The 24,622-nt window shown below is 42.8% G+C and overlaps 1 protein-coding gene across 9 annotated transcripts in view; it reads left to right on the top strand.

Moving 5' to 3' along the window:
• Positions 1–24,622, top strand: part of PCDH15 (protocadherin related 15) — an 886,705-nt gene that overhangs the window by 690,699 nt on the left and 171,384 nt on the right. For all 9 annotated transcript variants that reach the window (XM_077350402.1, XM_077350403.1, XM_077350405.1 and 6 more), the window contains one exon: positions 11,589–11,717. In XM_077350402.1, coding sequence (XP_077206517.1) covers positions 11,589–11,717 — 129 coding nt within the window. The remainder of the gene's footprint in view (positions 1–11,588; positions 11,718–24,622) is intronic.

Genomic DNA, 24,622 nt, shown 5'->3' with positions numbered 1-24,622 from the left:
GTGACTAGTGCAAGGTCAGCCAGCTGGCTGCATGTGAAAGTGTGGGGAATCTAACCTGGTTCTCCAGATTAGAATCTGTCACTCCTAACTACTACACCAGGGGTCCCCAACCCCCGGTCCACGGCCCGGTACTGGGCTGCAAAGGCCATCATATCGGGCCGCCAGCGGCCGCGCCTGCCTCCCCCTGCAGCGAGATGGGGGGGGGGGAAGAGGCTGGCACGGCAGCTGGCACGGCAGCTGGCACGGCAGCTGGCACGGCAGCTGGCATGGCAGCCGGCGCGCCAGCGACGCTAACGCGCACGCGTGGAACTGCCGCGCATGCGCGTTTGCACCCCCTGGTGGCCAAAACACGCATGCACGGCAACTCTGCGCATGCATGTTAGCACCACCTGGTGGCCAAAACGTGCATGCGCAGCAATTGGGCATGCGCATTTATGAGCATCTGTGGCAGCCGGGCCGCTGGCTCTCCCCCACCCCCGGAGGTGGTCCCCGACCAGATGAAGGTTGGGGACCGCCATACTACACCATGCTGGTCTATCATTTAGACCTTTACAGAGGTCTAAAATAATTTAAACATTGGTGAGTTGTTTATTATTATCAGGTTTGAGTAGCCTTTATTCTGCTAAAACCCAATGACCTGAACTAACTAAAGCAACTATGAACAGTGGGTTACAAATGTTGCAGCTCTTGCATGTCTGAAGAAACACAAAGCACAGAATGACGAATGGCAGATGCTTTTCTCTGAAGTTTTCAATGATCTTTTGGAAATGTTCTGTACTTCAGGGACTTAATGCTTCAGCGTGAAGATCTAAGCCCAATCAGTCACTTCCACTGATGTTCTGCACTCCTCTGTGCCACAGCTTATCCATGATTCTGATATAACATTTTTCCTCTCTGGAAGACTGCTCAGGAGGAGGGGTTATAGCCTACAAAAGTACTGTGGGAAGCATACTTTATTTAGAAAGCCATCAAGAGTACACTAGCTCTCACACTGCTTTGCAAAGTTTGTGCAGACTTTGCATTTTGATTCTTCTGTAAAGAAAAAGGGGAATGAGTCTGAAAGCTGGCATATATAATACATGTTTATTCTATTTAGAGCCTTTTCTATGCCTTACCTGAATGCTTCACAATGGTTTTTTCTCCAACAAACACTATTTGCCTAGGAAGAAAAATCTGCCCACTATGCAACCTTCCATATATTTATCCCAAAGTCCCTTATCTTTATTACCTATTAAAACAGAATGTTTGGCGAATAGAAAAGTAACTTGATAATATATGACAACCAGATGCATTTATAGGTGCCTCAGCAAGATTGTAATGAGCTGCAGAATAGGAATTTTGCTTCCCTTGCCTCCGACTGGCTAGTTAACTGTCACCGTGGTTACACCTCTTGACTGGAAAGGTCACATTTGCATCTTTTTTTCCTAATTACCGCACTCTATTTTCAGCATCCACCTCCAATAACTAAGTAAAAAAGAGAGAGAGTTCCGTTTTCCATTAGCAAGGTACCAAATCAATTGTGCATCACACAGGTTATCTTCCAGTCCTGGGAAACCACCATTTTAGGCTTCTAATTTGCACCTTACCAGATTCATTTGCTTTCTGAATGGTATGGATAAGAATGGGCAGCAATTAAGAGGGCTGTTTTTAAAGTACAATGGCATTGTTCAAGTTCTGATCATGGGGCAGCTAGTAGCTCTGGAAAGTAATGTGCACCTGTGCTAGGGATGCCATGAATTACAATGTCTGGCAGACAAGCTTACCTCGTGCAACACTCACTATCAGACGTTGAGCCAATCAGAAAGATGTTTGTATTGCATCAAGCAATTCAATAGCAGTCAAATAAGTCTGCAACTTGTTAAAAGCCAACTCACACTGAATGATGAATCAGCTGGGAGTTGGTTCTTATCCAGCCCACTCCTTGGTACCATGGCTGCAACATTACATTGCATACAGGAGCTCTTCCCTCTACTCCATTCTGGGCAGAGAGAGAAACAATGTTTTGATTTCTCCATTTCAAATGGGAAAAGAGAAATTGCTCCCTTTTCTCCTTTTATCTGTTGCTCAAGCAGACAGCATGGGTAGAGAGAACAAAAAACAGCTGAGTTTCATCGTCCACACACATATACATACAAATTTGCAGCATCTCATCAAGTTTGGAACACAGTAGCTTATTCAGATAAGAAGAACCTGACTTCCAGCTGATCAACTAGGACCATTTATGCACTGGGAACTTCACTGCTCCACCCCCCCCCTGTCAGGAGCACAGATTGGGGGTGGATGAGGTGCACCAGGCCAAATGCTCCCCCGTGTAGGTGCAGGAAGAGGTGGGGCAATCTGCCATGACTAAAACTCCAGCCTGCAGCCCGGCATGAAACCTAGGAGTGGGCTCTATGTGCTAAAAATTTGCTGAATCCAGAGCAAAATTTCCTCATCAGGGGATCAGAAGCCAGTTCCCAGCTGATCTCTTATGCAAGTAGCTTGTTCCTCTGGGTACACATGAACAAATCGACAACAGCTGAACAGCCTGTTAGTTACTTGCCTGCCCGATCTTCATGGAATGGGAAATGAGCCAAACTAATTTGTTTCCTTGTTAGGATACTTCACTTTTCTCCCCAAAGCAGCTTAAAAAGTTCTCCTGCCTTTATCCTCTTTATCCTCATAACAACCCTGTGAACTAAGTCAGACAGGAAAATAATTAATGATCCAACGAGCTTCAATGGCAGATTATTATTATTTATTGTAAGACATGTGGAGTGTAGCCAGGAGCTCCAGGGATTGTCTGGCAGCCAGGCAAGGGATATTCGCAGGTGGTTTGCCATTGTCTGCCTCTGCATCATCACTTTTAGAGTTCCTTGGAGGAACTAACACCCAAATCCTTGGAGGTCTCCCATCCAAATATTAGCCATGGTTGGCCCTGCTTCACTTCTGAGATTAGACAGGATAAAGCTTGCCTGAGCTATGCACATCAGAGGCAAAATTGGGATTCAAACCTGGATCTCTGTGATTCTAATCCAGCACTCAAACCACTATACCTCAGTATCCCAAATGATCATTGTGATGTAGATATACCTGTGCATCCAGGTGTGCGTTTATGCCTACATCAACTTATGTGCAAAACCCGACTAGATAAGAGCACATGCATGTCTGGTTACCAATATACGGGGATACTGGTGCTGTGTATTTACAGTTGTGTTTATACTTGTATAAACTTTGCATCTGAGCTTTTCCTACCATCTTGCTCTTCCTTTTCAAGGTAATTTCTTATCTCTATCTCATACTGCATTTAAATCAATACATTGACTTAACATCAAAGCGAAGACCATTTTCTTTGTGAATTTTCTCTTTTAATTTCAGTAGGAGTTTATAATGGCTTGATATATGTTACAAAAGTCTTTGACTTGTTCAATTTCTCCATTATTGGAAAGTACAGAAATACCTGTGGGAAGGGGGAAAGAGTCAGTGAGTTGAGAGGGTAACAAAGGCACAGACAGAGAAAGAACTATGATGATACACAAAGAAAGGAGTGAGCACCGTGGGGTCAGAAAGACCTGTGGAGAGGAGAGACAGGAAAACCGAGGTAACACGGAGGTGCCAAAAAGCTTGTGGTGATGCCATTGCAGGGTGCAGAGACACAAAGCAGGTTTGGAGAGATGGCATAACAAGAGACCTCTTAATAGGGTAAAAAGATAAAAGGGAGGGCAATTCAAAGATTGAATACAGACCTATAGTGGTGCAGGGTCATGGAGAAAAGAGGTTGTATATTATAGGGTGAAAGTGTAGAGAAAGGAGAGAGAGAGATAAAGAGTGATCTGTTCTATTCTAAAAGAACAGTGTGAAAGACATAGAAAAATGGAGTTAAAATATGAAAAAAGAATATACGGAATTAAAATTGCAACAAAGATATTCTTAAAGTGTGTGCCTTTTCTGTTTGACTTTTCAATATAAACATTTTAAAGGATCTTCAAAGATGTGCAAATGCTGTAAAATTTAAATTTTAAAAACTGTTCCTACCCAAGATCATGCAGTTTGTCACCAAGGAGCTTAATTAAGTTGGTAATACAGTAGAAGAAAAAAAAAGAAGAGCTGTTTCTTATATGCAGCTTTTCTCTACCAGGAGTCTCAAAGCAGCCTACAATCACCTTCCCTTTCCCCTCCCTACAACAGATACAATGTGGAGTGGGCGAGGCTGAGAGAGCCCTGATATTACTGCTTGGTCAGAACAGCTTTATCAGTGCTGTGGCGAGCCAAAGGTCACCCAGCTGGCTGCATGTGGAAGAGGAGTAGGGAATCAAACCCAGCCCATCAGATTAGAAATTGGCGCTCCTAACCACTACACCAAGCAGACTTAGAAGTTGGCTGTTATGTCTCCAGCCAACTGAAACTATGGTGATGTTTGAAATGCAGGACAGTTCTCAAATGCTTGGATGGTAATTGAATTTTGAAAAACTTAGAGAATGAATTAGTACATTTTGGAAGATCCTATAAGGTTGCAGAAATATGAGATAGATCTTCAAGAATTTCTGCAGATTAACACATCAGATCTCTTACTGCCCACAGTCTGGGACACTAGTTAAGCCTTTATGAGAGGCAATTTAATATGTATGAACACGGCGATTAGGAAAAAGAGGAATAAGAATTAAAGGAGATCCAAACATACCTTAGGCAACTGGAAATGCAACATCAGATGCACCAATCAACAAGAGTGGCTAAACAGATCAAAATGAAGAGAGATAACATCAAAACAGAAGAGGAGGAAAAAACTTGATTACTTAAAACAAAAGAATTTAAATTGGGAAGACAAATCTGGAAGATGGATGGCTTATAAATGGCAGAAAAACGGCAAAAAAGTAATTTTAGATTTGATTGTTGGAAGGGATCCTGGTTTTTACTTTTTTAAAATACTAGAATAGGCCAGGCAATCTTATGGGGTAAGCACTGTGACCTGCTTGCTAGGAAGGGCTACAGCCAGCCATATGAAGCAGCAAGCTAGAACTTTTTCCTGTCACCAGACCAGGGTTCTGATTACACACTGCTTAATCAAAAGCCATTCCTGTGTTACTGTTTACAGATTTCTATTTATACTGGGGGAAATAGATGAAATTGGCCAGGGTTGACATACCTTAATCTCTGATGTATAGCGCTTTTGGATCCCCCCCCGACTCTTATTTATATTATTTATTTATTTATTTAGTTAGTTAGTTAGTTAGTTAGTTAGTTAGTTAGTTAGTTAGTTAGTTAGTTAGTAGATTTCTTACCCACTACTCCCATACAGCTCATAGTGGGTTACAAAAGTCTGTTTAAAACCCTAATAAAATACCCGTTAAAAGCCACAGACAGCAATACAAGAGTAAAAGCACAAGATGTGACAGCCAATAAGTTCTCAAATCTATCCCAAAGAGATGGTAGAATCATTAAATTAGTTCAAATTTTTTTATCCCCTAGAGTGGGTAAGGAAGTGTCGATGACTCCCAGTCCACCGTACACTGATAGTGTTTTATCCTGGGGGGGTGGGGGGTCAGCAGATATTCCTTAGCGCGCCGGCCTCAACCATAGATCTTGTGGAAGAGCTCCGTCTTGCAGGCCCTATGGAACGCTACGGAGCTCCCGGGAGCTCATTCCACCAGGTTGGGGCAGGACCGAAAAGGCCCTGGCCCTGGTCAAAGCCAGATGCGCTTCCCGAGGGCCGGGAATGACAAACAGATCTGTGCATACAGAGCGCAGGGCCCTGCAGAGGGCATAGGGTGATAGGCGGTCCCTCAAGTATACAGGTTCCAGACTGTGTAGGGCCTTAAAGTTTAAAAACAAAACCTTGAACTGGATCTGGGCCGCAACCGGCAACCAATGCAGTTGCCTCAGCACTGGATGTGAGGACCCTAGCTGCTGCATTTTGTACCAGCTGCAATTTCTGGGTCAGGATCAAGGGCAGGCCCGCGTAGAGCGAGTTACAGTAATCTATTCTGGAGGTGACCGTCGCATGGATCACCGTGGCTAGGTGTTCAGGGAACAGGTAGGGCGCTAGTAGACCAGTCTGGCGAAGGTGGAAAAATGCCTGGCCAGCTACCTTTTTGACCTGAGGAGTCATAGTTAGGGAGGAGTCGAAGGTCACTCCCAAATTCCTGGCCTGGGATGTGATGGTCAGTTGCGCTACTGCCAAGGCAGGGAGATGCGTTTACATTGGTAAAGTCTTGATAAAGTGATTATTATGCATATTTATAAGTAATATATTATTATCATCATCATCAATTCTGGCTTCAGTCATAGAGCCAGAGACTTTAGCTTAAAACAAAAGAGAACGGTCACCTCTAGTTTGGCCTTTGGTAAACTCACTGAATTGAAGCTAAGGCACAAAATGCTGACACTGCATGGAGAATCTTTCAGTGGGAAATGCTGATGTCGACATTGTTCTTTCTGAGGCTTAAATGTTGGGTGATTCTTTATGGTAAGTTGGCCTATTTCAATAAATTGCACGGATGTCTTGAAGAATTATCAAAGGGCTAGGTATAGGCAAGGGTATAGTCTTGATTTTTCTATCCCTCTTGGCCTTTTTCTCAACCACTTATCTCATGTTTTAAAAACAGAATGGGAAAGAAAAAGGTCAGCAAAGATGGGAGCTTGATAGTAACATACCAGGCTTAATTCCTAGCTTCTCAGGTAGCACATCTGGAAAAGTCTCATCATAAAAACTTTTAGAACTACTGCTAGGAAACAATACTAGTTTAGGGGAAGAGTGGTCAGTGTAAGGCTTCTTTCTGTGTGTCCATGCAAACCTGTTTGAAACAGAATGGAATGCCCACAGCTTCTTATTCACTGTGGTCTATGATTTCTCAGTCAAAGTTTTTTCAGTTTACTAAATCTACACATTTTTATTGCAGTTCAACTTTTAAATGGGTTATAAAACCAATTTGAATTTACTATGCCTCGTGTGCTTCATGTGTATTTTGCTTTTTTTGCATTGACAGCAAAAATGGAGATATATTTCTTCAAATGAAGACCTGATTCTCAGAAAGCTGATGCAGTAAACCTGTATCTGAACTACCACTTTGGAGTATGGTGCTCATATGCAGGGGGCGGGGAATCCCTACACATAGAGACATGGAATGTCAGGGAGAATGACATGCTGCACTTCTATTTATTTTATTTTTATTTTATTTATTAGTTTTAATATACTGCCCCTCCTTGCATGCAGGCTCCAAGCAGGTCTCTGTATGCATCACACATACATCTTTAACCCGCTCGGGGAGTGGTATCATATTTTGCTAAGGCTGTTGTGGGCGGGGCCGGTCCGGGTGAAGGTCCCATCAGAAGGTGCTTCGCCATGCTGAAAGAGCTTCCCGGTCTAAAGGGACCCTCCCGTGGTAGCGCCGCTGGCAGGGGGGGCCTTCCCACTCAAGGGAGCCTCAGCCCACCCCTTTCAAAGTCCATTTTTACAATGGGCTTTGATACTAGTCATCTATAAAGCCATTATTAAAACTTTGAGCCGCTCAGTTTATAAATCTGTCCCGCAGACAGCATGCTCTTTCAGTCAAGTTCTAGCTTGGTGGACGGAAATCCAGAGATGGAGGGAGGGAAGCCTGTAGATTTCGTTGGGTGCTAGTTTGCTCTGACCTCAACCAAAGGTCTGGTGGAAGAGTGATGTTTTGCAGGCCCTGCAGAATTTATGTACTTCCGTTAGGGCTGGCTCTTGACTGGCAGCCTATTTCACCAGACTGAGGCCATGGTGAAAAAGCCCTGGCCCTGGTTGAGGCCAGGCAGACTTCCTTCAGGCTGGGGACCACCAACATGGTGGTATTAAAAGACGTTAAAGTTCATCTGGGGGCATAATGGGAGAGGCAGTACATTAGATATGCAGGACCCCGACTATTATAGCCTTGAAGGTTAATGCCAGCAGCTTGAATTTGATCCTGAATTTAATTGGCAACCAATGCAGATGATGAAGGGGAGGTGAAATATTAGCCCTCCATGGTGTCGTGGCTAGGATCTGTGCAGCTGCATTTCTTACCTACTGCCATTTCTGGGCATCATGCCATCCCTTACTACATGCCATGGATCCAAGTAAAAGGTGAACCAATGTGCCGGTAGCTATTGGGCCCAACTCTTATTTTCCTGTTTTCCCTCCCCTCTTCTGCTCTTATGGCTCTCAGGGCACATGCATGTAGTCTGTTCTCAGGAATTAGAGAATATCCTTCACAATGCTATCTTTTGGGCAATAGTAAAAATGTAGATTTTGCTTTGCTCTGACTGCCCTTTGTTGATAAAAGCCCTTCTAAAGAAGAAGAAGAAGAGTTGGTTCTTATCTGCCGCTTTTCCCTACCCAAAGGAGTCTCAAAGCAGCTTACAGCCGCCTTCCCTTTCCTCTCCCCACAACAGACACCCTGTGAGGTGGGTGAGGCTGAGAGAGCCCTGATATCACTGCCCGGTCAGAACAGCTTTATCAGTGCTGTGTCAAGCCCAAGGTCACCCAGCTGGCTGCAGAATAGAACCTGGCATGCCAGATTAGAAGTCCGCACTCCTAACCACTACACCAAACTGACTCTCTGCCATGGGAATAGCAAATGGCAGGAACGTGAGGCATTGGTGGGGGCAGGGGAGGGTGTCTATATATATGATTGGCCAAACCAGTCATTCTTAACAGTAGGCTTTCTATCATTAAGTTTCCAGATGTACCCTATTCGACACAATAAGCAGATATGAACTCTTTTAGATAATGAATGTCTCAGTTGTCATGTCTCCTACAAGAGAGTAGCCTTGGTTTGTGATACCAGGTCAAGGTTAAGAGTAGACTCCTATAGAGCAAGATACAGTAATGTAACCTGGAGATGACTATTACATAGAAATGTGGCTATGTTTTCTGGGGTCAAATAAGTTGCTTCACCTGGCAAAGATGGAAAAATGCCTGGCATGCAACCTCATAATCTGAGCCTCCATTGTAAGGGAAGTGTCAAAGATCACTCCCAAATTCCTGTACACATGGATGACCATGTAATTCCTACCTGAAGAAGAAGAAGAGTTGGTTCTTATATGCTGCTTTTCCCTACCGGAAGGAGGCTCAAAGCGGCTTACAGTCGCCTTCCATTTCCTCTCCCCACAACAGACACCCTGTGGGGTGGGTGAGGCTGAGAGAGCCTTGATATCACTGCTCAGTCAGAACAGTTTTATCAGTGTTATGGCGAGCCCAAGGTCACCCAGCTGGTTGCATGTGGGGGAGCGCAGAATCGAACCTGGCATGCCAGATTAGAAGTCCGCACTCCTAACCACTACATCAAACTGGCTCTCAACTAGAAATTATATAGTCTAGTTGTAAATTTCCACTTCATCCTCTGTTTGTGGTGCCTGAACAATTACAGATGGTGGCAGTAGTTCTGTCATTTCATTTAAGAGAACTGACCTCTGTAGTCTGGACCAGTGGTCCCCAACCTGGGGGCCGCGGCCCGGTGTCAGGCCGCGAAGGCCATGGCGCCGGGCCGCGGCTCCCTCTCCCCGCCCCCCCCACAGTAAAAAACTTTCCAGGACGCAAGCTTGCGGCCCGGGAAGCTTCTTACTGCGGGAGGGCGGGGAGAGGGAATCAGGGCCGCACCGCGCACTGTGCATGCGTGCCCGGGCTGCGCATGCACGCATGCACGCATGCACGGCCGAAATCGCAAATGCGTGGCACTTTTGCGCACGCGCGAAAGTGCCGCACATGGGTGATTTCGGTCGCACATGGCGCCTGCGCGATGCGCGGGTGGGGCAGTTGCCCTGCCGGTCCCCAGCCTCAGAAAGGTTGGGGACCACTGGCCTGGACGTCATTTGTAATTTGAGCAGACCTTCATGTCCCCCTAGTGGCTGGTGACCCTAACTGATCACATTGAAAGCAGGGAGTAAAAGCCCAGTGTTAAGAGCAAGAGGGACAATGTGAACTTGTCAGCTGCCTTCTGTGGCTTAATTTTCTGCAGTCTGTAATTTCAGGCACTTGTGTCCTAGCTATGATGATTGCAGCTGTTTTTTTAAAAGCTTTTAAAGGGTTCTGGGTGGGCCTGCAGAAACTGTGGTGACAGAAAGACTCATTAGTGTGACCTCTTGGCTATTCAATTTGGGATCCCCTCTCCTGTTATATATGTAATGGTCACATGCAGAAAGTTGTTCTTCTGTGAGAACTGGGATAATGTTAAATGCAAGCTTTAGTACTTTTTCCACCCAAAACATTAAAGAAAGGAATTTATTCTTGATCAAAAAGTTTTCTTCTATTTTAAGTAAGCAATCCAATCTAATCTGTACAACGAAGTTCCATTGTGCTGATGGAATTCTCCATGTAAAATCCCAGCATTTCCAATATTAAAATGAACAAACTAATACTAGTTTAGCCTAGTCATCCGTAATGGTCTTTCTCCATGTCATGTGGAGCTTGAAACCTCGACATGATTGTAAGATCCAGATAGATCAGGGCCTGTTGGACTTCTCACTGAACTGAATTCTGCCCCAGGGGCTTTTTGACTGGTGTTTGGCCCAATTTCAGTTGTGAGCATTGATCTTGGCACTATAGAAATCAGTAGCTGGGAGACAAGTATCTAAAAAGATAAACCAATCAGCTGCAGAGAATTGGCCAGATTCAGCTCACATCTCCTTTTACTCTTAAAATTGGGCTTCCAACCCATGCTTCTGGGTGTAGGCTCACATTTAAATAGAATAACATCTCAAAGAATCAATATGAACACTTCTGTACTTTGAGGCTGGATTGAGATTATTCACTAGGTGATTGATGTGCTTCTAGAAGCCCAGGATTGAGCACTTTGAGACTCTGTCAACAAACTTGGCACCTTTTGTGACAGAATCCAAACATTCTTTTGGTTTGTTTAGTCTTTCAGCCTCCGCAGGCACTGGGAGAGAAATGGGTTTAAAAGTGGAACTGGTGAATCATTTCATCTCAGCTTCATTGAAGTTTGTGAACCTTAACAGAAGACCATTTAATCAGATCCCCAAGAGTAGGAAAGGACTGAATTCTTCTTGGGATAACCTATGGAAATCCACTCTTCTTTTTCAATTTTTGAAACATAGATTCTGAATTCACAATGTGATGAATTTAAGGATTTGACCACTTCAGAATCAGAATCACCCAGAGCTGGAAGAGACCACAAAGGGCCATCCAGTCCAGCCCCCCACCTTCTGGGGGACTTAAAATTCACACATTAATGGTAGCTGAATAACATTAATGCACTTATTTACCCCTTAAAGACATCGTAAGCTATTTGAATATTGATTCTGGGCAGAAGACCACATTGTTGTTTTTTAGCATGGTCTGTTTGGAAGTGGTAGAAAATGGCTAGATGGTGTAAATCTTTGTCATGACATGTGACCTCTGATAAATTAAAGAAATAACCCTCTTGCCTTTCTCCATGTTTTCCGTTTAAGTTGGCCTCCTTGTCCTTGGAAAAAGCAAGAGATTTATAATAAATGCAATCAGAAAGTGTTGTTTTCTTAAACCACTCTGATGTCACATGTATTTCATTATCCTTTCTATTATATTGCATTGTTGCCTATGCTAAATACCTATGTTGATTTTCATCACATAGAAGACTACTCAGATCATAATTGTATCCTTTTCCTTACAGACATCAACTGCTACAGTGAATGTTGTTGTAACAGATGTAAATGATAATGGGCCAGTCTTTGATCCTTTTCTTCCTAAGAATCTTACAGTACAAGAAGAGGAAGCCAATGCATTTGTTGGTCAAGTGAGGGTAAGTTTAGCATAATGACTTACAAAATTATATACCTTGGTTTAAACATCATTCAGAACTAGGGCTTAATTAAACTAGCTGTGATTATGAGGCATCAATATCTGAGATCAAACCGTTAGTTATTTCTGGAAATGTAATACTCGGCAAACTAACTCACAATTTAGCCATGAAATAAAATTCTCTTTATGAGCTTCTCGGAATGCAGAATGTGCTTTGGTGTTTTGTTTTGTTTTAAAATGCTGAATCAGTAATACAGTGATAATCACAGGCTTCCTTGCTTTTGGATGCCAAATTTGATGTATAAATTTTTGTCCAGGTCTCAGCTTACACATTTGCATAAACTTAGATGTGATCCATATAAATGGAGGAATCTAGTTTGTAGAATACAGGTGGAGGACTGCTGAACTGTCTGCCCTTATTGCCCCTTTCCAAGTGCCATTTCTCCCTCATCAGCTGACCTTTGATACCAGAATTGAGTCCATATGTACTGAAAGTACTTTAGGAAGGGCTGCTGTATTTCTCAGTTGTCTGGAGTTTACACAGAATCTGAGCATATCTCCCTGGTACTCATGCGGTTGCTAAATTGGCTCATACCCCCAGTTTCATGAAAAAAACTGTAGGCCTTCTAGATATGGGGATAGAAGACAAAATGGATCCCCCTAAGAACAATGTGAACTTCCAACCTCCTTGCTTGGATTGTGATTCTGTGCTTGACATCAGACCTGTTGTCTGGGTTCTACTGGGTAATCTGTGATTGCACTAGTACCACAAGTACCACTGATCAGTAAATTATACTGATTCTGCTGGCCATTGAAATTGTTGAGATTCTCTGGTTTGACCTTAGTCCTGTTGGGTGTATACTACCACAATGACACTGCTGGACTTGTAAAAATGACCCCCCCCCCATCTTCAGTTTCTACTGCGGAGATTTTTAAGGACTTTAATTCTGTTCTGCTGGGCTTCTATTGCCCCCTTGCATTTTTATGCTGCCCCCCCTCCTTTGGAAATAATGGTGAATGGGGGCACTTTCTTTGTGGGGGCATAACTCAGACCTCATAAATCCAATACTCACCAATCTTGGAGGGCAGGAAGTTGGCGAAAGATTCTCTGTGAGTTTGAGAACTCTATATTTCATGTGTCCCTTGTATACAATCCTAAACCTCCTGAACCTGTGCTTGTCAAATTGGTCGCCTGTCAGCTGTCATTTCCCTAGAAAACACTGGGAGCACTAACCCAGGCCCTATGAATTCAATCTTCACCAAACCTAGAGGGCAGGTAGAGGAGCATCAGCTTGAGATACCTTGTGAGTTTGGTGTCTATAGCCTGTCAGGGGGTGTTCCACTGTATTACAAACAAAACCAGTTCATTTGGTTTCAGGTGTCCCCATCTGAGGCTAGGGCAGAGTCTCCACTTACTTTGTTTATTCCATTGTCAATCCTGTTGAATTCAGATCGCTTTGAACTCAGATCTTCCTCCCCCCCCCTCCCCATTGAAACAGGAGAGTCTTCTGCACGTAGTTAGGGAGGTTCAGAAGGGGGGGGGGGAAGGCAAGCCTCTTTCTTTCTTTTCTTGAAGGGGGGGGGGAGAGGAGCCAAGCAGAGAGCCTCTTTCTTTTCTTGGAGGGGAGGGGGAGAAGATTGAAAAAGGCAGAGAAGGGAGAAAAAATCCAGGACCGACAGAAGTTGAGAGAAATTAGGGGCTTCTCCTTAAGGCAAATTCATCACATGACCACCTGTGGCCAATCACGGGCCCTCTACACGGAGGCGAGCCCTGATTCAAAACAATGCGATTTTATAATATATTCAGGATTAAAAGCACTATAAGATATCGCACAATAAAGGTAGGGTCACTCCGGATCAATCCTTCTTGCCGCAGAAGGAAATTTTAAATCACCCCAAATCCAAACGGAAATCGCATTCTGTGTAGAGGGCAGGGACTGAATTGATCTGGGGTTGGAATAAAAGCTCCGTGCAGTTTACACCCAGATTAATAGCAACTCAAGCGAGGGCCTTCTGAGTCATGGCACTAAAACTTTGAAACTCCCTCACCTGAGAGATTTGTCTGTATCATTGTCATCCAGCAGTGGGTAACGTTTGTTTGTTTGTTTGGTGTCTCCCCATTATGACCTTTTCCCCTAGTTGTGTTATTTGCTTTGTGTGTTCGTATATTTTTATTGAATTGTTAAAGTACTATACATACACACTGTATTTTAAATGCAGTTTTAATGTCTTAACCCAGCATTCGCTGGCAGGGGCTTCTGGGAATTGTAGTCCATGGACATCTGGAGGGCCGCAGTTTGACTACCCCTGTCTTAACCGTTTTAATTTTAAAATATTTTATGCTCACTTCCTTGGTGAGCCTACTTATATAGAAAGGTGGCATAGAAGAGTTTTAAATAAATAAATCGTTGTAGGGTTATGTCCCATAAGCAGCACTTGGAATGATCAGGACTGTTTCCCTCTAGTACTACTGCCAACTGAGCTTTAGCTGAGAGCTTTGCTGGTTCTACTGCACCACTACCTAGTGTTTGCTAGTTTGCTGAGTTAGCAAACCAAGAGCCAGAAGGACATTTCTATTGCTAAACCCCAATTATCCAATTGCCCAGCTTCTTGCTCCTTGCTCTTGAGGAACCCTTCTCCCACAACCTTTTCTACAGAAGACCAAACATGGTGGGCCGTTCAGTTTTTAGAATGTGCCTAGGGTTTGTAACTGGTATCATTAATTTTATCTGTTTCAACTGCCCTGAGGATTTTATATAATTGAGAGGCAACATATAAATATTTTAATAAATAATGTAGAAAGTGAAATGTGTGGATGATTTATAGAACTCACAGATCCAACTGTGTGTGTCATATATAACTTGAGGGAAGAAGTGGTAGAACTTCATCTTTTTTTTTTTTTTTTATAGAAAGTTTTTATTTTATTTTCCAGAGTTGAAGAGTTGAAGACAGTGAGATACATGCAATCTACATTGTTAATACAGAAAAGGAGAGCTATACTCTTCATTTGATACACTTGGTTCCCCATTTTTAATCCCTTTTGTAAATAGTTCAGGTAAGGGCCCCATTGTTCTTGAAAGGCCTCTTAGTGTCAGTTTGGCTATCTTGGTAAGATCAGCTAGTTTATTCACCCAGTCTTCTGTCGAGGGTAGTTCTTACGTTTTCCATTTCTTGGCCAATTCTAGTTTTTCTGCCGTCGTCGCATAGAAGAAGAAGCTCTGTATGTGGGTTAGGAAGCACTGTGGAAAAACATTTTGGTTCCCTGTTTCAATCTTAAAAACCCTCTTCTCTCCATTTAAGATTATAGACTGGCTACAGTATTATGGACTTTTACCCAAAGCTTATAGACTTTTTATAGACTTTTTCACGTTTGCACCACATTTAAAAAGAGAAGTCTACCTTGTTACCATCATTTCAACATTTGTTTGCATAGTTTCTGATAGTTTTAACAATCATAAACAGTTTATACTTAAAGTAGTCCTAGAGCCCTCCGCATTTTCACTAGAAAAAGGGAAAAAGGAAAAAAAAGAATAAGCCTGCTTAATTGTACAGAAAGAAGAGAAGCAAATATGTATAAGTATACATTGTTAATACCAGAAATAATAAAATGGAGTCTTCATTAATTAATAGAATAGATTTTTCGTTAGTTATATTTACACCTCCTCAGTTAGAAACCTTCTTTTAGTTATGCTTTAAATTTAGGCTGAAAGTCACTACAGAGATATGCTAGATAATTCAAATTCAGCTATCATAGGAAATCTAAAACCCCACACTATAATGTAAGCCCATTCCATTAGGTGTCTCCTTTTAGTTATACTTTGATTTTGAGCTAGTAGGCAGTGCGAAATTAGGTTTAATAATACAGATTCAGCTTACTTAAAAGATCTTAGACCCCAGATTAACTTCTTAACTAGTTATATTGCCTATATGGCTACATACAGGAGGTAAAAGAGGAAAGGAATTTCGACCACTGTGTTGCATTTCCATTCCCCAAGCTTCTTAAGGAGGTCTCATTTCGAGGCTTATTACGTCTTGTGGCTCCCGTTGACTAATGTTCTGTCCTATTGGTCTTTGGCTGGGAAAGTACAGTTGTAGTCTTTCCCTCGAAGTATACATCGATAAATCTTGAAGCAGTTGTACCTCCTGGACTCCAATATCAGTACAGATGTTTTTCCATGAAGCTCCTTTCAATCGATTACTTTCACCGCAGATCCATATGTCTTTCTTGTGTATTGTTGCTTTGGAGTGGCTATATATCTTCTCAGGTAGGGTGTCCTTATCTGAGCTGCAAGACTCTGACATCCCCTTTTCCATCTCCATAATTTCAGATTCCTCTTCTGCTGGTAATTTTCCATCTTGTTTAAAGCTATCATCAGCCACTACTATTGGTTCATCATTCCTGTTAGAGGCTTCTTCCTTAATGCCTTTAAACTCCATGAGCATATTTTTAAGTGAACCATTTAGAGATTCTTTCAGGTCTTGTGTTTGTTTATCTAGAAGATATGCAATTTTTTTAAACGAAAACATGTTCCAGGTTTGGAATTTTGTTAGACTTAATCAATTATGCATATGTTGTTTCCAAAATATATTTGCAATTTTGCAAATAGCCAGTAGAGGTCCTACAGAGTCCTAACGAAAGCAACAGTCTGTTTTGAATTAAAGGAATGTTTCTAGAGCTTAGTTCTCGCGAGATTCCACGGCTCTAATCTCTCTTATCTTCGAAGACCAAAAACAGATATAATAAGAGCTGTTACTTATTAGTTTGAGTTGATTTAAGTCCTTCTTTGCTTAGAAAAGAAAATTAGCCTGCCTCATGATGAGGTGGCATCAAGCAGAGCCAGAAACGGGGGGAAAAGTAAAGACAGAGAAGCGGAAAAGCACTTGCATCTCTGCGTTGATTAATGACTCAATATCTTGGAATTTGGCTGCTTCACCCCCTCAGTGGTAATAAATCCTGTCACTCTGGCTTGTTTGGATTAGCGAGAGCAACTCTCCACGCCGAGAGTTCATTCCAGGGAAGAAGGTGCCGAGGAAAACCCCACTCACTGTTTGTAGGCTCGATCTGATGTCTGCCAGATGTTTTCACTCCGGAGTTGTGGTGAGTCGAAGGTCTTGCTGGGAGGTATCCAATTATCTTTGTAGATTAAAATAAGCTTTGTAGATTGCAGAGTTGAAAAAAGAGGAAAAGGAAAAAAGATTTTAAGATGGCGGACGGCGCTTGCTGGACCCTGTGCACACTGAGCTTACGTTCCAGTGGGAGATTAATTTCCCTGCGGAACAGAGAGGCCCCAGAGATTCACAAGGAATTCCTGAGAAGATTTATGGTTGGGTTAGCGTACCCAAAACCCGATTCTGTCAATCACAGCAGTGATTGACCCTCAGTGGAACAGGAGCTCGAAGTATTCGAGCTATCCAAGTGCCATGGCTCCGCCCAGGAGCGGTAGAACTTCATCTTGATGCAGCTTTTCTCAGTTCAGTTTCACAGAGAGATTGGCTTTAAGGGTGAGACATAAATCAAACTGAAACTTTCAGCCAGTTTCTAGTAAAGTCTCTAGTCATGATCTCCTAAAACGATCCCTAGTGTTCTGGAATTACAGAAGTTCTTCCAAAAACACGAGTAGCATTTCAAACATTATAGATCAAGAAAGGACTGCTACTGTTTAATGATACACGAAGAAACATCAATTAATCAGAGGCATAGTTGTACCTGTATGTATTTATTTAGGAATAGGTTGCCTATTCTGCTCAGTGTCTAAAAAAGTAAAAACATATAAAGCACAAAGCCATAAGATCATCAATAAATAAAAGCCAGTAATAATAAGGCATAGTGCAGCAGGTTATTCCTGAAATTATCAGAATATTCATCATAAAGCTGCAGTAATAAAAAGTGATAAGTGCATTCCAACAGGATTCAGGTCATAATAAAACAATCAGCTAAAATCCTTGATTCCCAGACTTATTTCAGGTCCTCAGTTGTGCCCAGCTCAGTGGTACATCAAGCTGAGGCATACCTCCATTTTCCCAAGGTATACCAGTACTTGCACAGAAATCTACATGTTTTTCCAGTGGCTCTGGTCATTAGCCAGCCAATCAGAAAGCTGGCAAGCCTCCTGATGGCTGAATCAGGACAGGTAAATCTGAGAGGACCTCATTCACCTTTGGGAACCTTTCCACTTCCCCCTTGTTTGGGGTTTTTAGTATGTGTTGCTTGTGATTGTCAGTTCTGAATTTTGTTTTTTTCCAGTTTGTCCTGCTTTTTCAGTACAACTTGGTCAGTGATTTGGACATTTGGGATGGATCCATTTGAGGAAAATTGAGCCTACATGTCCCTCATCCCACTTGGGGAACCCTTAAGGTACCTTAAGGAGGAGGCTTAGAAAGGCATGCCCAACTCAGGGCCTGTTGGGCCCACTTCACCCTGAAATGGCAGGGGAGTACATAGTGGCCTGCACCCTGGTGTCCCCATTTAGCTGCTATCCCAGGATCTCCCTTCTGTGCATGGATGAAAGGTCAGGTTTTACCATCAGAGAGCAGGCCACTCAACTCCTGGATTCAACATCCAGTGCCAAACCAAACCTCTACACCTTTAAGCAATAAAACTGTGCCCTGTTTTACTCTACAAACTGTGTCATCGCCTTTCTTTGGCCAGCTTTCAGCCACTCATTCATCTCTAGCCTGAGCTTCATTTAAAAAGCCTGGGTAAACTACCAGATAAACCCCAAGGGGGTATCATTCCAAAGTTGATGCACCACTACTGAGAATCCCTTTCTCTAGTCACCTTATCTCTGCAGGTACAGACACTGGGAAACAGGACTTGGGAAGGCTACCCTAAATGGAAGGAAGGAAGGAAGGAAGGAAGGAAGGAAGGAAGGAAGGAAGGAAGGAAGGAAGGAAGGAAGGAAGGAAGGAAGGAAGGAAGGAAGGAAGGAAGGAAGGAAGGTATTTTACTGGCATTGGAACTCATCACAAACTAGCTCAGATTAGTTTCTGCCATTGTACTATTAGTGGTTCTGAATCTGATAGGATTCAGCCTTGAAGTAATTGTGTCCATCTTCAGAAGTAGAAAGGAAAAGTGGGACCAAAGGCAACCTGGCTTTCTCTTCTCCTAGAACTCAGAAAGATGAAAGATAGGGAAGTCAATGTGTTTTATGCCCAGCATTCATAAATTTATTGTTAGGTAGTTTCTTTGTTAGAGGACAATCTGAAGAGTTTGCTATAATTAGGTTCTTTAGTTATTACTAAATATGAAAGTAGTTCAATTACAGGGATCTACTTACAGGCCCAAATCTCATTTGTAGCCATTCCACTAACATGTGCATTTAGAGGCTTTTGTATGGTTCAAAATTAATTATTGGGAAAATGTTCAACAGATCTCTTCAAGTTGAATGAAAAGATGTCCTTACTTGAATGTGCTTTTGAATACAGTACTGGAAGTCATGCAAGACTGTTTCATACAGATGTAGGTTCACCCTAACAACTTAATACCTAAGAAGTACCAGACTGCAGTAATAGAGCTCATTGCGCATTAGAAACCAGTAGTTGAGTGAATATCCTATGAAGTGAAATAGCTCTCAGCTGGGGTCCTTGCAGGCATTGCCACTGGAAAATCTCCTGCTGGGCATGGAAGGATACAAAGAAGATTAAAAGATCCAAAACTGAAAAGGACAAGTCTCAAAGTGTTGTAGATGCATTTCAAATCCTTTTAACTCCACACGGTACTAACTCAACTGTGACAATTGGAGTTGTACCAGATTCCCTACTGTTCTTTTAATTTTATTATTGGGTTCCCCCATAGTCAATTTGGAGTGCAATGTCTTTCTTTAAAAAACAAAAAAAACAAAAACAAAAGAGAGAGAACTACAGTGAAGCAGAAAGATTCAAGAGTTCAAATGCAGGCAGCTGACAGTGAAGTTCAACCACTTCAAACTATTTTTCTTCCAGCTATTCTAGTATGCAGAACATTCTGCCATTTGATCAGAAAGTTGTATCTGAATTAGCTTGCAAGATCAGGTATGATATTTACAACTGGCATGCTTTTGGGAGGCTGGTGAATCGCTCAGTTCCTAAGGCACACAACTAAATTGTGATAATGGTAGGAAAGGAGTCATATTGATATGGAACATGAAACTGCCTTAGACTGAATCTGACCATCAAGGCCCATGTTTACTCAGACTGTCAGCAGCGCTCCAGGGTCTAAAGCAGAGATCTGTCCCATCACCTACTGTCTGTTACTTTTACCTGAAGAAGCTGGGGACTGAACCTGAGACTTTCCAGAAGCAAAGCAGAGGCTCTCCCACTAAGCAACAGCCCCTCCTCTGGAAGGAGTTATTGCTTGACTTGCTTTGCCAAATGGAATGTCTTGAAGCTTCTCAGTAACCTCCTCCTGTGTCAAAATCTAATTCCTTTCTCCTCAGTCTGACAAATTCTTCTATTCTGATAACGTATGGTATCATGGATTCATCTTTGACTCATGGATTCATCTTTGACTCTTCAAGAGCCAGCTTGGTGTAGTGGTTAAGAGCAGTGGCTTCTCATCTGGTGAGCCGGGTTTGATTCCCCACTCCCCCACATGCAGCCAGCTTGGGTGACCTTCGGCTTGTCAGAGCCCTGATAGTTCTGTTCTCACTGAGCAGTCCTCTCAGCCTTACCTACCTCACAGAGTGTTTGTTGTGGGGAGAGGAAAGGGTGGGTAATTGTAAGTGGCTTTGAGACTCTTTCTGGCAGAAAAACGGCATATAAAAAAGAACTCTTCTTTTTCTTCCTTTGAGTTTGTGCATAAATAGCTATCATTGTACATAGTCTGGCTTTATTTTTTTTTAATTCTGGATCATCGATGTATTAGCTTCTAGATGCTTAACTGGTAGTTGATTGGATCTTTTTAAAACCATGGTTCTCCTTTCTTGTGCTCCATTAATTGGCTTCTAGTTCCTCAATACATCCAATTTCCTCAATTTCAGTAACTCTATTTTTAAAATGACTTGCATTTTTGTCTCCTTCTTCTTAGTTTGCTTTCTTCATTCTGACAGTGCTTTCCTCTTGGATAAATATCAGATTACTTCTTCATTTTCCATATCAGTGTTTGTGTGTGCTTTGTGTTTGTTTTGTGTTTTTTTGGGGGGAGGGGTATGTTAATTTCCTTTGGAACATACTACCTCATAATACTAACACATTTCCTTTCCAACCACCATAACATCATTCAGATTTGTACCCCTTAACCCAAGTCTTTGGTCTTCAGTCTGTCTTTCCTTTCCCATTTTCTGTATCACCTTTCCATTTTTATAGTGTTATCATTTATAGTGTTATCATTTCTGATGGATAAATTGAAGGACTGCAATCTGGATTTTCAGATAGTTAGGTGGATAGGGAATTGGTTAGGGAACCGCACTCAGAGAGTTGTTGTCAATGGTGTTTCATCAGACTGGAGGGAGGTGAGTAGTGGGGTACCTCAGGGCTCGGTGCTCGGTCTGGTACTTTTTAACATATTTATTAATGATCTAGATGAGGGGGTGGAAGGACTACTCATCAAGTTTGCAGATGACACCAAATTGGGAGGACTGGCAAATATTTCAGAAGATAGAGACAGTTCAACGAAATCTGAACACAATGGAAAAACGGGCAAATGAGAACAAGATGCAATTTAATAAAGATAAGTGTAAAGTTCTGCATCTGGGTCCGAAAAATGAAAATCATGCCTACTGGATGAGGGATATGCTTCTAGGTAACACTGTGTGTGAACAAGACCTTGGGGTACTTGTGGATTGTAAACTAAACATGAGCAGGCAGTGTGATGCAGCGGTAAAAAAAGGCAAATGCCATTTTAGGCTGTATCAACAGGGGCATCACATCAAAATCACAAGATGTCATAGTCCCATTGTATAGGGCACTGGTCAGACCACACCTGGAGTATTGTGTGCAGTTCTGGAGGCCTCACTTAAAAAATGAAAGGGTACGGAGGAGAGCGACAAAGATGATCTGGGGCCAAGGGACTAAGCCCTGTGAAGATATGTTGAGGGACTTGGGAATGTTCAGCCTGGAGAAAAGGAGGTTGAGAGGGGACATGATAGGACTCTTTTAAGTATTTGAAAGGTTGTCATTTGGAGGAGGGTAGGATGCTGTTCCCATTGGCTGCAGAGGAAAGGACATGCAGTAGTGGGTTTAAACTACAAGTACAACGATATAGGCTAGATATCAGGGGGAAAAATTCAGTCAGAGTAGTTCAGCAGTGGAATAGGCTGCCTAAGGAGGTGGTGAGCTCCCCCTCACTGGCAGTCTTCAAGCAAAGGTTGGATACACACTTTTCTTGGATGCTTTAGGATGCTTTGGGCTGATCCTGCGTTGAGCAGGGGGTTGGACTAGATGGCCTGTATGGCCCCTTCCAACTCTATGATTCTATGATTCATTATAGATCTGATGCCTCCAGGCTGTTTTTTTTCTTTTTAACTTAAGTGGCACCTAACATTATTTTGAGACACTTTGATCCTTTTCGTACTGACAGCAGCACGCCAGGCTGCCACCAGGTGTTGGCGATGGAGCAGTTTGCCCTGCGTCTTCACAGGTCCAGACGGGTGAAGATTTTCCCTGCCAGACCCGCTCCACAGTGGAATAGTGCCTCCACCCAAGGTAGCTGCAGTGGAAAGGTTCCACCGTGCAGTGGGGCAGCGGGTGTCATTTTTTTCTGTTTAGAAACACAGTAGCAATATCATGTTCCTAAAAAAAATGCCCTAGGCAGCTTGGTGGTGCTGTGCAGTGCTGCAGAGCTTCCTAGGGCATTTTGTGTCCCTTCTGGGACACCATAAATGGCCCAGGGCAGGGGGAGGAGCCAGACCTGGGCATCCCAAGTAAGAATTCCACAGAATCTTGCTGTGATCTACCTAATAAAATCGTAGAAAACTCATACCAGCACTCATGAAAGAGCACTATAATGGACAGACTACACTGTATTACAAAGAGCCTCTTGTGGCGCAGGGTGGTAAGGCAGCAGAAATGCTGTCTGAAGCTGTCTGCCCATGAGGCTGGGAGTTCAATCCCAGCAGCCGGCTCAAGGTCGACTCAGCCCTCCATTTTTCCGAGGTCGGTAAAAGGAGTACCCAGCTTGCTGGGGGGTAAACGGTAATGACTGGGGAAGGCACTGGCAAACCACCCCGTCTTGAGTCTGCCATGAAAACACTAGAGAGCGTCACCCCAAGGGTCAGGCATGACCCGGTGCTTGCACAGGGGATACCTTTACCTTTACCTTTACCTTTACACTGTATTCCTCCCTGAAATATTATCAGAATAAACTGAATTTATAAGATTATGACATATTTCCTAATGTTCTAAGTATTACCTTCTAGTCAGCGATTATCCTGTTCTTTAGTTATTTATCTTAATGTCACAGTGGGAGTCCTCTCAGAAGGAAAAGAAGCAAATAGATTATGCTGGAATTAACTTCCCTGCATTATTCATACTTACAATGTACAAACTATTTTCCATTTTGAAGAAGATGCTCCATACAATATGGCTCTGCAGGTTACATTTTAAACTCTGATGTGTAGGATTTAAGCTGCCTACATTTCTTTATGTTGAGTCTATTATCAGTTGTTCAGGAAATAACTAGAAATTGTTAAGAGTTAAGCACACTTGCATGTGTGTGAATTGTATTTATAATCCATCCATATCTTTTTCACAATTTCCCTGAGTGAATGTCATAATGGCAACCAGAGGAAGAAGAGTTGGCTTTTATACCCTACTTTTTACAACCTGAAGGAGTCTCAAAGTGGCTTAACAATTGCCTTTGCTTCCTCTCCCCACAACAGGCAGTGAAGTAGCACAATAAAATCAATAAAATCAGAGTCTAGTAGCACCTTTAAGACCAACAAAGATTTATTCAGGGCATGAGTTTTCGAGTGCAAGCACTCTTGTGCTACTTCAGACCAACACAACTACCCTGTGAGGTAGTTGGGGCTTAGAGAGCTCTGAGAACTGTGACGAGCCCAAAGTCATGTAGCTGGCTGCCTGTGGAGGAGTGGGGGATTAAACCTGGTTCTCTGAGCTAGAGACTGCTGCTCTCAAGCACCACACCACACTGTTGGGATTCTACACTGAATAGGCTTTGCCTACTGATGCTAACTGGGCTAACCTCCCCGAACAGAAGCAGCGGTATTTTGCAGTTCAATGGGACCTGTTGCTAGAACCAAGAAGTATATTTAATGGATCTAAAGACATTAAAGGGTGATCACTTTATTTGAAAATGTTTATGCTGCCTCTTCGCAGCAACCTTCTTGGTACATCTTCCAAAATAAAACATAATAGAAACATAAAACTTTGAAAGTTATTATTCATAAGAAGCCAGGATAAAGAGAAACATTTTGGCCTGATGCCTTTCTGCACTGGAGGCTTCGCACTAGACTGCAGGCAGGAGTTTGAGCTGGGGCAGGTTGCCCTGAATCTTCCCGCTCCTGCACAGGGGAGCATTTGACCTGGTGCACCTTGTCCATCCCAGATTTGTGCTCTTGTATGGGAGCTGGGGCAGCAAAGTTTCTAGTGTGGAAACAAAGAGTAATATACGTGCAAGGCAAACCTGAGGCCCTGTTTCTGGCAATCAGTGGCCTCACCACTGATGATAGGGCACAGACTGTAGGACTTCAGAGAAAGATCTTGAATATGTAAAGCTGCCTTACAGGGAATTAAACTACTAGGTCCATCAAGGTCTATATGGTCTACTCAAACTGACAACAGTTCTTTGGGTCCTCAGGTCTTTCATATCACCAATCAGCAAATCCTTTTAGCAGGAGATCCCAGGGACTGAACATAGGGTTTTCTGCATGCCAAACAGATGCACTACCATTGAGGTACAGTTCTTCCTAGACAGCATAGGAGGAAACAAGATGGTCCTTCAAGTACTCTGGCTCTAAACTGTTTGGAATC

The sequence above is a fragment of the Paroedura picta genome, chromosome 8, assembly GCF_049243985.1.
Source record: "Paroedura picta isolate Pp20150507F chromosome 8, Ppicta_v3.0, whole genome shotgun sequence".
Taxonomy (NCBI): Eukaryota; Metazoa; Chordata; class Lepidosauria; order Squamata; family Gekkonidae; genus Paroedura; species Paroedura picta.
This window is presented reverse-complemented; position numbering and strand designations above follow the sequence as displayed.